The 13026-nt window shown below is 37.5% G+C and overlaps 1 protein-coding gene across 1 annotated transcript in view; it reads right to left on the reverse strand.

Annotated features, from left to right (window-relative positions):
* Positions 1 to 8230: 8230 nt before the first annotated feature.
* The window catches only part of LOC131927640 (ras-related and estrogen-regulated growth inhibitor-like protein), a 33575-nt gene continuing 28779 nt past the window's right edge, over positions 8231 to 13026 (reverse strand). Inside the window, exons 6-7 of the mRNA XM_059283398.1 lie at positions 11247 to 11432; positions 8231 to 10243 (exon numbers count right to left, since the gene is read on the reverse strand). Coding sequence (XP_059139381.1) covers positions 9950 to 10243; positions 11247 to 11432 — 480 coding nt within the window. The 3' untranslated portion in view covers positions 8231 to 9949. The remainder of the gene's footprint in view (positions 10244 to 11246; positions 11433 to 13026) is intronic.

Raw genomic sequence — 13026 nt, forward strand, 5'->3', positions numbered from 1 at the left:
TCTCCAGCCAGCTGGGGACAAAAAGGTTACACATAGTTAATTTAAGTGGGAATTTTCTTATATAAGATAGGAACAGAACAAAATTAAACACAAACGCAAACACAACGCAAACACAAACACAAAAGAAAACACAAACACAACACAAAAGAAAAGAAAACACAAACGCAAACACAAAAACAATGCTAACAGAAACTCAATGCAAACGCAAAAAAAAAACACAAACGAAAATACAAACACAAACGCAACATGTAAACACAAACACAAAAGAAAAACAAACGCAACCATAAACACAAAAGAAAACACAAACACAATGCAAACGCAAATACAAATGCAAACACAAAAAAAAAACGAAAACGCTAATGCAAACGCATAACATAAATACAACTTAAATATCAATCTATGTTAATTATAATATTCCAACAAAAATGCCCTCCTACATGTCCGCAGAATTCACATTCACATTTCTTTTATTAGCGTGAGTTGAATTTCTTTTTAAATTACCTCCCCTGTGAGAATTATTAAATATTTTTATTAAGTAGTTTTATCGACCCTACTGTTATTAAAATGTATCCTATATTTCTTGGAATATAAGCGATAATATTTTTTGACATTGATCCGTTTAATATGTTTTAGCAATGTGCGGTTAATTTAAATTTTCTTTACGTTATGCGAAAGAGTAAGAACTGTGGTAACTATAAATTAAATTTTAGTGGTTATATAAACAAACCCTACTTTATTACTTATAATACGATAATGCGATGCAAGTAAAAAGCATTTCATGGTACGATATTTTATTTTATGGTTCCAAAATCTATAGCGAATCTGTATTGAATACCTTTACTAATATTTAGAAAGAGACCCACGCTTTTCTTTATAGTTATTTAAATAGTAGTGTATATAATTTATTTTCTTCTTTTTGGTGCATTATTACATAAAAGCTTGTTATTAAAACGTTTTTTATGAAAAAAATTTTAGTACTTTACATGTTTTATTTACACTTGAGTTGCATGACTAAAAACTATTGCGCACCTATTAAACGTGATGACGCCCAATTGAACGTGATGACGCGTGTATAATAGCGCGGAATAGTTTGATGAGACGGCCCACTAACTAATTTGGACAAAATTTTAATTAACTCATAAAAAATTAATTAGGCAACCATTTAAGTCAAATTGCATGTCATGTCGCATTTTCTTCATGTCTTGACCCACGTACCAACTACAAACCGTATCTGTCAGTTAGAAGTGCCTGCAATTTCGCTCGGGCGTTTCGATCTAGACAGACAGACTGACGACAGACTGACGACTGACGACAGACAGAGCAAGTGAGTTAAGTAAAAGCTTGTAAAAATGGATTAAAAATCATGTCTATATCCCGAGTTGCCATCCCCTGTTGTTTTAGATAAGAATATTCGAGAAAGTTTAGGGGAGATCACTCCCGGTTTATTTTTTCTGTCAATCACAAAAATTCGACCCATTTTATAGTTTTCTGATAATTCTGCTTTATAGTTTGTTTGTTGTTGTTTTTTTTTTTTTTTTTTTCTCATCCCTGGTCTTGAATGCTGCACTTGTTTTCCTAAGTTTTCTTTTGGTTGTTTTCCCCTTCATGTTCATCACTTTCAGCATGACTTATGTAGACATTAAGAACCAAGAAGAAGAACAAAAACACTTCTATTGTAAAGCATGTAAAGCTTACTTGTAGATAGAACATCAGATTTATCTTTTGTCACTCTTGGTTAGTGTCATGATTTCAGTTTTCTTTATATTGATTTTATGACTTCAGTTTTCTTCGTATTGGGATTTTGTGTGTTTTGATCTGTTTTTTCCACGAATTGTTTTGTTTATTTTTTAAAGGTCGCTCGTACCTCCTCTGTTGGTACCATCTTGAGCTCGATTAGTGAGGGTTTGTTTACAGCTTTTGACATTTAAAAAAAAAGAGCTCAGACGTCTTTGTATGTTTATCTTAATGTTTCAGTGATTTTTTTTAAATCCGTATTTCTATTCTTTTTTCTCCTCCAACAAATCCATTTTGTTTTCCTATTTCTATTTATTGTAAAAAAAAAAAAAAAAAACAACTAAAACTGTATCAGCGTTTTTGCAGAACAGTGTGTTATTTTTTCCTATTCTGTGTTGATAGTGTTGCTGTAATATTACCTGAGTCTTTTTTTTCTGCCAATTTTATTTCTTACTTAAATCTAACATTTAAGCAATTACCAAAAATATTCTTAATTTTGTGGACGTTCACTTTTCCGAAATAACTTTTGTTTTGATGATGCTATTTATTTTCTTTACTTGAGTTTCATCTCAGCTGAAACTAATAAGTTGGCACTTCATACATCGGCTTCTCTTTTTACTTTTACATCACGAAAATACTTTCTCCACATTAAGAATATTTTTTTGAAAACATATCTTATCCTACCAAGAAGTTATTGTACATACAACTTTCTTTTATCAATTATTTATTTTCATTCATCTTTCCACATCCGTAAAAAATACTTGGTCATAATTAGAACTCATTTCAGTGAAACCTTTATACAATGAGTTAAAAACACAAGACCCCACAAAATGACAAATCACCACATGTAAGAAATAAAAACTCACCCATCCAGTTTCTCCAAGATGTTCGACACAAAACTATAGATGAGATCTACCACAACCAACTGTTTACAAGTGATACAACGACTAAACTGTGGACCGGATTTACACCAAGCAGTTTGAACTTGCGAAACCTACGCAAACAGTTAGGCTGATATTCAGGTTAGTCGAGTAGTTAGGGGGCCGTTGGCTCCAATTATTTACACCCCCCCCCCCCCCATTTTCTAATCCACTAAATATAGAGACGAAAGTACCAGATCTTCAAAAGATAGCCTTGATGACGCCGCACTTGTACACGTAACCAGCCGTGACCGCGTCAGAAACCGGTGATCTTACCTAAGGTTTGGTTAGCTACAGGTAAAGTCAGAAACCGGTGATCTTACCTAAGGTTTGGTTAGCTACAGGTAAAGTCAGAAACCGGTGATCTTACCTAAGGTTTGGTTAGCTACAGGTAAAGTCAGAAACCGGTGATCTTACCTAAGGTTTGGTTAGCTACAGGTAAAGTCAGAAACCTGTAATCTTACCTAAGGTTTGGTTAGCTACAGGTAAAGTCAGAAACTGGTGATCTTACTTAAGGTTTGGTTAGCTACAGGTAAAGTCAGAAACCGGTGATGTTACCTAAGGTTTGATTAGCTACAGGTAAAGTCAGAAACCGGTAATGTTACCTAAGGTTTGGTTAGCTACAGGTAAAGTCAGAAACCGGTGATCTTACCTAAGGTTTGGTTAGCTACAGGTAAAGTCAGAAACCGGTGATGTTACCCAAGGTTCGGTTAGCTACAGGTGAAGTCAGAAACCGGTGATCTTCACCTAAGGTTTGGTTAGTCCCAGGTAAAAGACAGCATCTCTTGCTCGACTTTATGGGTGAATGCACACAGTTAGAGAAACGGGTAAGAATATTGTCACGTAATAGTGCACCAATGTTCGGGCCGTGGGAGGAGAAATGTTATGGCTTATTTTATACGTGTTCATTGGGGTGGAATAATATACTTCATGAATTATATACATTGGTAAAATAACTATAAAGTTTCTATAGTAAGTTAGTCGCTAAAATGTGTAAGAGATTTCATGAGCGATACCAGTTATATAATGTAACTAAAGAAAAAGCTAATTATTATAAAGATTGTGTAGATGTTTTATTGTTTTTATTGCTTCTTGATGATCTTTCATATTTTGTAATGACAATGCTAGATTAACTTAATTAAGTAAGACAAGTAATGACGTATTAAAATATACTTTTATCTCATTGTATTTTTATATTATTCATGCATAGCCTACATATGTGTAGTTCAAAGATCGGAAACCATTTTATTTTTAAAGAAAAGACCTAGGTGACTTATATCTTCTGTTAATAGAGATTTATGGAGCTGCGCTATATATTTAACTTTTAAGGAAGTATTAGAATCTATCTATCTATCGATATATCTATATATATATATATATATATATATATATATATATATATATAATTCTCTTCTTGGAGACGTTAGAAAACAAGCTGTAAGCGCGCCTTGCAGTCCCTTCTCTTCCTCTCTAGGAAGTCAGGTGAGCTGTGGTTCACGCTAAATGTTTACTATCGTAGAGCCGGGTTTAGTGACGGCTATTAGGGGCATATAATTTAGTTTGAAACGATTTTAAACTTAGGGGAGGTAGCTAAGAGGAGGCTGCTTTCACGGGGGGGGGGGGGGGGGAGGGGGGTATCGTCCTTAACGACTTACTGATAGTGTTTTAAAGCAAATATTTTCATTGACAGCAGTGGTACTGTCGAATTCACAAATTATGAATTACTGAAAAGTAGAAAACAAAACAACTAAATACCGGCGTATCTTGGTTCACCCCGAATGTTTACAATAGTAGAGCCGGTTCGAATGTGACGGCTATTAGGGGCAGATAATTTAGATTTTAAACGATTTGAAAGCAAGGGGAGATAATAAGTTCTGCTTGATATTTTCATTGTCGTCTGTAAACGGCTGATTTCACTGGGCGGGGTGGGGTCGAGTGGGGTGGGGGGGGGGGGGGGTGGGGTGGAGACAGGGGGGGGGGGGGTGGGGTAGTGTCGAATTCACAAAATATGAATTGATGATAAGTAGAAAATAAAACAGCTAGATAGCGGCGTATGCTATGTCGCGGGTCAGCTCGTATATATAATTCTCTTCATGGAGACCATAGAAAACACCACGCATCTTAGCCACACCCTCATCCCCACCTGTCAATTGAGCTGTGGTTCACCCTGAATGTTTACAATCGTAGAACCGGGTTAGTGACTGCTATTAGGGGCAAATAATTTAGTATTAAACGATTTGAAACGAAGGGGAGGTAAACATTTTTTATTGATATTTTCTTTGTCTGTAAACGGCTGCTTTCACTGGGCGGGGGGGGGGGGGGAGAGAGCCCGGGAGGGGGTAGTGTTGATTTCACAAATTATGAATTGCTGATAAGCAAAAAATAAAGCAACATAGGCGGCGTATACTATTTCGCGGGTCAGTTCGTTAATTAATATTTAACCCCCCACCAGGAGGAAAAAAAACTTAGAAAGGATTCTATAGTAATGGAAACTTCAAAAATAGTGTTTTCTTCGAAATATGAAATTATTTTAAACATTATCCTGATTATTGGTTAGGTTTATTAGTAAAGTTGGGTTTAGATTTTCTATAGTCTACTTCATACCAACTGTAAGTTAAATTTTGTTTCTGATAACTTGAATTACCGGTCTTGGTTTAAAACAAGGGTGCTTACAAGTTACCTCCCCTGTTTTTGGAGCGATTTATTTATATCAAAGTGCCTCCGTGACTCAGGGAGCTGAATGAGATATCAGAGCCAGCGGTGCTGAACATTGTCTAGATGGTATAAAGTTGACTATAAATAATATGAACTTACTTAAACGTAAGTAATCAATAGGATACAATGTTAAATCAATTAACTTGAATAATTCAAATATCATTTCCTAAATTTCACACGAGAAATGGGGGTGAAGATGCCTCGCATTCAAACGCTAGGTGCAACTTAAACCACTATACATAAAAATTTTTAAAAAATTTAAAAATAAATAAAAAACAATTGAAATACAACACTGATTGCTATCTTCTGGTTGTAGTTGTTTATTTACAACATGATAATCTGTACAAGTAAAATTTGACATTGGCACGAGGGGTGAATCAGATAAAAAAATTGTAAGCTTTGGTCCAGCATGCAGACTTGTTGGAATGTTGGGTGATAACAAGGTAGGCCGATACAAAACAAAATGTAAAAAGTACAACTGTTGGGCTTAAAGGACACCTAAAGAGGTTGACATTAACCTGACACTGCACGGACACAATTTATAAAAAAATGTACAATGAGGTATCTTGACCTGGACTAAAACACTGTATAAGCCTGGTCAGACTTCTACATCAGATGTAGCCCTAGATCTACATTGATTGTAGCCATATAACTCCATTAAAAGTGGCCCTTAAACTGCACTAGAATAGCGTTAGAACTCCACTAGATGAAGCTCTAGAACTACATCAACAGTAGCCCTAGAACTACATCAGATGTAGCCATAGAACTGCATCAGGTGTAGCCCTAGAACCACACCAGATGTAGCCCTATACTACATCAACTGTGTAGATACCTAGGGTCTAGGGAAACTACTCTAGTTGTCTAGGGTGTCAATAAAACAACTGTCCAAATTATTTTTTTTTTAATATATAACATCAGTCAAACTGGCATTAAACATATTTTTAAAAATAATATGTATCTATTTACAAAATATACATGTCAGTAAATGATTTTCCATTTGTACAATTGTTACATACTTTTAATAATGAACATTTTAAAGCTTTGTGGCTAATTTGCTTAAAATGGTTTTAATTAACAATTTAATTTTTAAATTTAAAAAAAAAATTTACATTTAAATTTCAGATTAAAGCATAGAAACCATGGTAGAGCATAACACAAACACAATACACTCAATACAAACACAATACACTAAATACAAACACAATACAAACACAATACAAACAATACAAACACAATACAAACAATACAAACACAATACAAACAATACAAACACAAAACAAACAATACAAACACAATACAAACACAATACAAACAATACAAACACAATACAAACACAAAACAAACAATACAAACACAATAAAAACAATACAAACACAATACAAACAATACAAAACACAATACAAACAATACAAAACACAATACAAACAATATAAACACAATACACTCAATACAAACACAATACAAACAATACAAACACAATACAAACAATACAAAACACAATACAAACAATACAAAACACAATACAAACAATACAAACACAATACACTCAATACAAACACAATACAAACAATATTCACTCAATACAAACACAATACACTCAATACAAACACAATACAAACAATACAAACACAATACAAACAATACAAACACAATGCAAACAATACAAAACACAATACAAACAATACAAAACACAATACAAACAATACAAACACAATACACTCAATACAAACACAATACAAACAATACAAACACAATACAAACAATACAAACACAATACACTCAATACAAACACAATACAAACAATACTCACTCAATACAAACACAATACACTCAATACAAACACAATGCAAACAATACAAACACAATACACCCAATACAAACACAATACACTCAATACAAACACAATACACTCAATACAAACACAATACAAACAATACTCACTCAATACAAACACAATACACTCAATAAAAACACAACACACTCAATACAAACACAATACAAACAATACTCACTCAATACAAACACAATACAAACAATACTCACTCAATACAAACACAATACAAACAATACAAACACAATACACTCAATACAAACACAAAACACTCAATACAAACACAATACACTCAATACAAACACAATACACTCAATACAAACACAATACAAACAATACAAACCCAATACAAACAATACAAACACAATACACTCAATACAAACACCACACAAAACACATTAGTAAAAGTCTGTTTAGTGTGGTGTCTTGCTACTCTTAACAGGTTTTGAACTTTTTTTTTTAAATCCGCAAACGCTAAAAGACTGAAAATATTATGTAAAATTGAAATGTTTTATTACCTACAAAACGAAACAAGCTCGCACCACTGGGCTTATGTCCCTTAATTGTATTATTTGTTTATTTAAACATTGATGGGAGATAATGGAAATTTTAACCTGTGGGGGAGGGGGTGGAGCAGGAATGGGAAGTATTTCAAATGCTGCTACTTAAAATGCAGGCTAATAATGATATTCATGGTCGTAGACATATTACATATAGAGAGGATAGAAACAGATAGATGACACAACACCAGGTGGTGTTTAATTCATGCAACTGCGTCTCTGGATAGATACTAAAGTGGGGGTTACAGGTGGTGTAGCCATAGGTGTTTTATTTGTTGCACGACATAGCTTTACCCCCACCAACCCTTTACAACCTCCCCTCCCCCTCTTTAATTTAACTGAAGCTTGGTCGATTTTTGGATAATTATTTCTTACTTAAATAGGGCTGGGAAGTAGGTCACCAACCAGTTCTACGGCTCAATAAAAACCGCATGAGCCATAGAACTGGTTGGTGACCTACTTACCAGTCCTATAACAATGAATGTTGTTTAATTTAAAATAACAGACGCTCTTTAAACATGCACATTTGAGATACAGAAGGTGTACACACATCTGTGTAAGATCATTTTCACAGGTACACCTAATATTCACAGGCTTAAGGTCTGCTAGTATACGTTTAGCTTTTTTGTGTTGCTATATTCAGTCATTGGGTCATCTGTTCACATTTAGTTAGACCTCAGATCATGCTGATGGAGCTGTGGTAACGTTTTCTGATGGTGTAGTTGTGGTCACTCATGTTGATGGTGTAGTTGTGGTCACTCATGTTGATGGTGTAGTTGTGGTCACTCATGTTTTCTGATGGTGTAGTTGTGGTCACTCATGTTTTCTGATGGTGTAGTTGTGGTCACTCATGTTTTCTGATGGTGTAGCTGTGGTCACTCATGTTTTCTGATGGTGTAGTTGTGGTCATTCATATTTTCTGATGGTGTAGTTGTGGTCACTCATGTTGATGGTGTAGTTGTGGTCACTCATGTTTTCTGATGGTGTAGCTGTGGTCACTCATGTTGATGATGTAGCTGTGGTCACTCATGTTTTCTGATGATGTAGCTGTGGTCACTCATGTTGATGATGTAGCTGTGGTCACTCATGTTTTCTGATAATGTAGCTGTGGTCACTCATGTTTTCTGATGGTGTAGCTGTGGTCACTCATGTTGATGGTGTAGTTGTGGTCACTCATGTTTTCTGATGGTGTAGCTGTGGTCACTCATGTTTTCTGATGGTGTAGTTGTGGTCACTCATGTTTTCTGATGGTGTAGCTGTGGTCACTCATGTTTTCTGATGGTTAGCTGTGGTCACTCATGTTTTCTGATAATGTAGCTGTGGTCACTCATGTTTTCTGATAATGTAGCTGTGGTCACTCATGTTTTCTGATGGTGTAGCTGTGGTCACTCATGTTTTCTGATGGTGTAGCTGTGGTCACTCGAGTGGTCATCTGTCCACATTTAGTTAGCTAGGACACAGTGGATGGCAGACAATGAGTTAACCATGCGCTCAGTGGGGTGGACGTTAAGCCTGGTGAGAACCAAAGGACAGTAGTGATCTGCCAGTAGTCTGCCTGGCTAATGGGAGCCGGTGATGTCCGTAAAGAAAGAATGCGATAAAATCCTGTAAACCGGAAGCTCTTTTAGTTCAAGTCACATATCACGTGGTTGAACTCTCCACATGCCAAATTTTTTTACACAGAGAGCCATATTTTGCAGGGTAAATTCTCGGGTTGTTCGCGGTTGTAAAAATCCGATCTTAATTAGAGTCTAGAAAATGTCTATCCTGTTAAAAGTTTATGAAAATGTGTTGTATGGGAAGGCGTGTCCACAACATCCACACGATTCAAAGGTTGATTAAAACCTGGCAAGGTTCATTCAAACAATCGATTTCTGTCCAGAAACTAGATGGGTTGGTTACAAAACCAAGTCTAGAAACAAAGGGGTTAATTCGTTCACGTTCAGTTCAGACAACTACTGGTTTAATAAAACCCTCCAGTGAAATAAAAACGGTTAATAAAATCACTTTTTTTCTGTGCAAACTTCCATGAGACAAAATCAAATGTCTAATTCCACATGACACGTTTCTACAAGTACAGACGGAATCAAATATCTATTTCCACACGAAATGTGTTCTATTACACATGTGCACAGTTCCGTCATTTAACAACCTCCAAAAGTTCTCAAACAGGCCTCCTCCAATGGTTCTCACACAGACCTCCTATTTATATGGTGATGTGAGACCCGCATCAATTTCTTCTTGGTGTGTGGCGTGTCCTCTAAGCTCCGTCTGCGGAACACGCTGCCGAGTTTTTTAGACATGTTTTCAAACAGACTTTTGCGCCGCTTGATGGGGCGTCCCTTCTGGCAGAGGGCGCTCAACGTCTGCACCATCAGGGCCTGCAGTTGGCTGACCACCATCACGTGACTCTCGGCCGCCGAGACCTCCGTGTGTAGACAATCGTAGCTTGACTTTAGTTGGCAGACGTCGTCCTTACACACCTGTTGGAAATAGAATCGTGTTACATGGGGGCAGTGGCGTAGCGAGGTCGGGTGTCACCCGGTGCGGCACTTAATGGTGTCACCCCCCCCCCAGAGGCGTTGCGACCCTTCCCGGGGACAAACTTTCATGTTTTCGATTTGCACCCCCCCCCTCTCAAACTTTCAATTTGCACCCCCCCCCCCCTCAAGTTTTTGATTTGCACCCCCCCTCAAGTTTTTCTCTATATATTTTACTTTTTTTTGCCTTGGTGTCACCCCCCTAAATGGTGTCACCCAGTGCGGTCCGCACCCCCCGCCCCCCCCCCCCCCTCGCTACGCCCCTGTTCATTTATAATTTTAAACAATTTATTGTTTCGTTTTCGCTGCTTCCCGTATTAAAGCTGTTAATATGTTTATTACCTTAAACTGAAATATAACAATTTTCGTTTTTTTAAAACGAATATTTCATGATGTATGATTGTATTTGTTATATTAGAAATCTAAGTTCTAGATGTAATGAAATGTGTAAAAAGTCATTGATATACAGCTAGAGATGGGTGAAACAAGATTGTGAGGTGCATCGGGAAATTGAAGGGATGCTATGTGTGGGGTTGCTTAATGGCGAGGATGGTATGGGGCGAGGATGGTATGGGATGGGGATGGTATGGGGTGGGGGTAGTAGGGGATGGGGTGGGGTGGGGATGGTATGGGGTGTGGATAGTATGGTATGGGGTGGGGATGGTATGGGATGGGGATAGTAGGGGATGGGGTGGGGGATGGTATGGTGTGGGGGTAGTAGGGGATGGGATGGGGTGGGGATAGTATGGGATGGGGTGGGAATGGTATGGGGTGTGGATAGTATGGAATGTGGTGGGGATGGTATGGGATGGGGATAGTAGGGGATGGGGTGGGGGATGGTATGGGGTGGGGGTAGTAAGGGATGGTATGGGGTGGGTGGGGATGGCTGGGTGTGATGTTTTTCCCAGATTAATTTCCTCCCAATATTAGAGGAAAAAATGTTCACCTTTCTGGCGTGGTCAAGGTCAAGCTTGTTCCCCAGCAGTAGGATCGGCGTGTGCGGGGGTGTCCTTGACCTAATCGTCTGCACTTCCTTCTGCGCGACCTTGAAACTCTCCGTGTCAGTGACGCTGTACACGACGACAAAGCCGTCGGCGTCGTAAAGGTCGTGACATGACGCCTGGCACTCGTCCTGGGGAGGATAATGTGAGAACTGTTGCATTGTGGGGATAATGTGAGAACTGTGGGGATAATGTGAGAACTGTTGCATTGTGGGGATAATGTGAGAACTGTTGCATTGTGGTAATAATGTGAGAACTGTTGCATTGTGGTAATAATGTGAGAACTGTTGCATTGTGGGAATAACGAGAGAACTGTTGCATTGTGGGAATAATGTGAGAACTGTTGCATTGTGGGGATAATGTGAGAACTGTGGGGATAATGTGAGAACTGTTGCATTGTGGGGATAATGTGAGAACTGTTGCATTGTGGGAATAATGTGAGAACTGTTGCATTGTGGGGATAATGTGAGAACTGTTGCATTGTGGGGATAATGTGAGAACTGTGGGGATAATGTGAGAACTGTGGGGATAATGTGAGAACTGTTGCATTGTGGGGATAATGTGAGAACTGTTGCGTTGTGGGGATAATGTGAGAACTGTTGCATTGTGGGAATAATGTGAGAACTGTTGCATTGTGGGAATAATGTGAGAACTGTTGCATTGTGGGAATAATGTGAGAACTGTTGCATTGTGGGAATAATGTGAGAACTGTTGCATTGTGGGAATAATGTGAGAACTGTTGCATTGTGGGGATAATGTGAGAACTGTTGCATTGTGGGGATAATGTGAGAACTGTGGGGATAATGTGAGAACTGTTGCATTGTGGGGATAATGTGAGAACTGTTGCATTGTGGGAATAATGTGAGAACTGTTGCATTGTGGGAATGTGAGAACTGTTGCATTGTGGGGATAATGTGAGAACTGTTGCGTTGTGGGGATAATGTGAGAGATGTTGCGTTGTGGGGATAATGTGAGAACTGTTACACTGTGGGGATATTGTGAGAACAGTTGCATTGTGGGAATAATGTGAGAAATGTTGCATTGTGGGAATAATGTGAGAACTGTTGCATTGTGGGGATAATGTGAGAACTGTTGCATTGTGGGAATAATGTGAGAACTGTTGCATTGTGGGGATAATGTGAGAACTGTTGCATTGTGGGAATAATGTGAGAACTGTTGCGATGTGGAGATAATGTGAGAGATGTTGCGTTGTGGGGATAATGTGAGAAGATGTATAATATTTTTAAGAATATAAGCAATTGGTCGTCGATTACAAGCAAATATCTTTTCAATTGTGAGAACTGCTATATTACTGTTTAATAAATATTGCTACACTGTTGTGTTAATTTTTATAAATATTGTGTATAATTTATTTATTTTTTGTTGAAATAGGTTAATATTCTGCTTCACTATATAAAATTTTGAAGTATTTAATTTAAGCGTTGAGAAAATATTTTAAAAAACTATTAAAAGTAACACGGGAGGCAATAAAGCAAGAGACTAGCTGGACTTTCTAAATTTCATTGGTTACCGGCCTTGGTGCAAATCACGCATGTTCGTGTCTGATGCTGTGAAATACACCTTTTAACACCTCAGACACCTTCGATTGTGGGGTAATCAGGTTTTTGGCGCTGATGGCCGTAAAAATTTAATAGACCCAACATTCAAGGTAATGGAAATCAGCGTCGACTTTTTTTTTTAAGTATTTGGTTGGCTTTCATTTGT

The sequence above is a fragment of the Physella acuta genome, unplaced genomic scaffold (assembly GCF_028476545.2).
Source record: "Physella acuta isolate Inbredline_101_S28 unplaced genomic scaffold, ASM2847654v3 ptg001425l, whole genome shotgun sequence".
Lineage (NCBI taxonomy): Eukaryota > Metazoa > Mollusca > Gastropoda > Physidae > Physella > Physella acuta.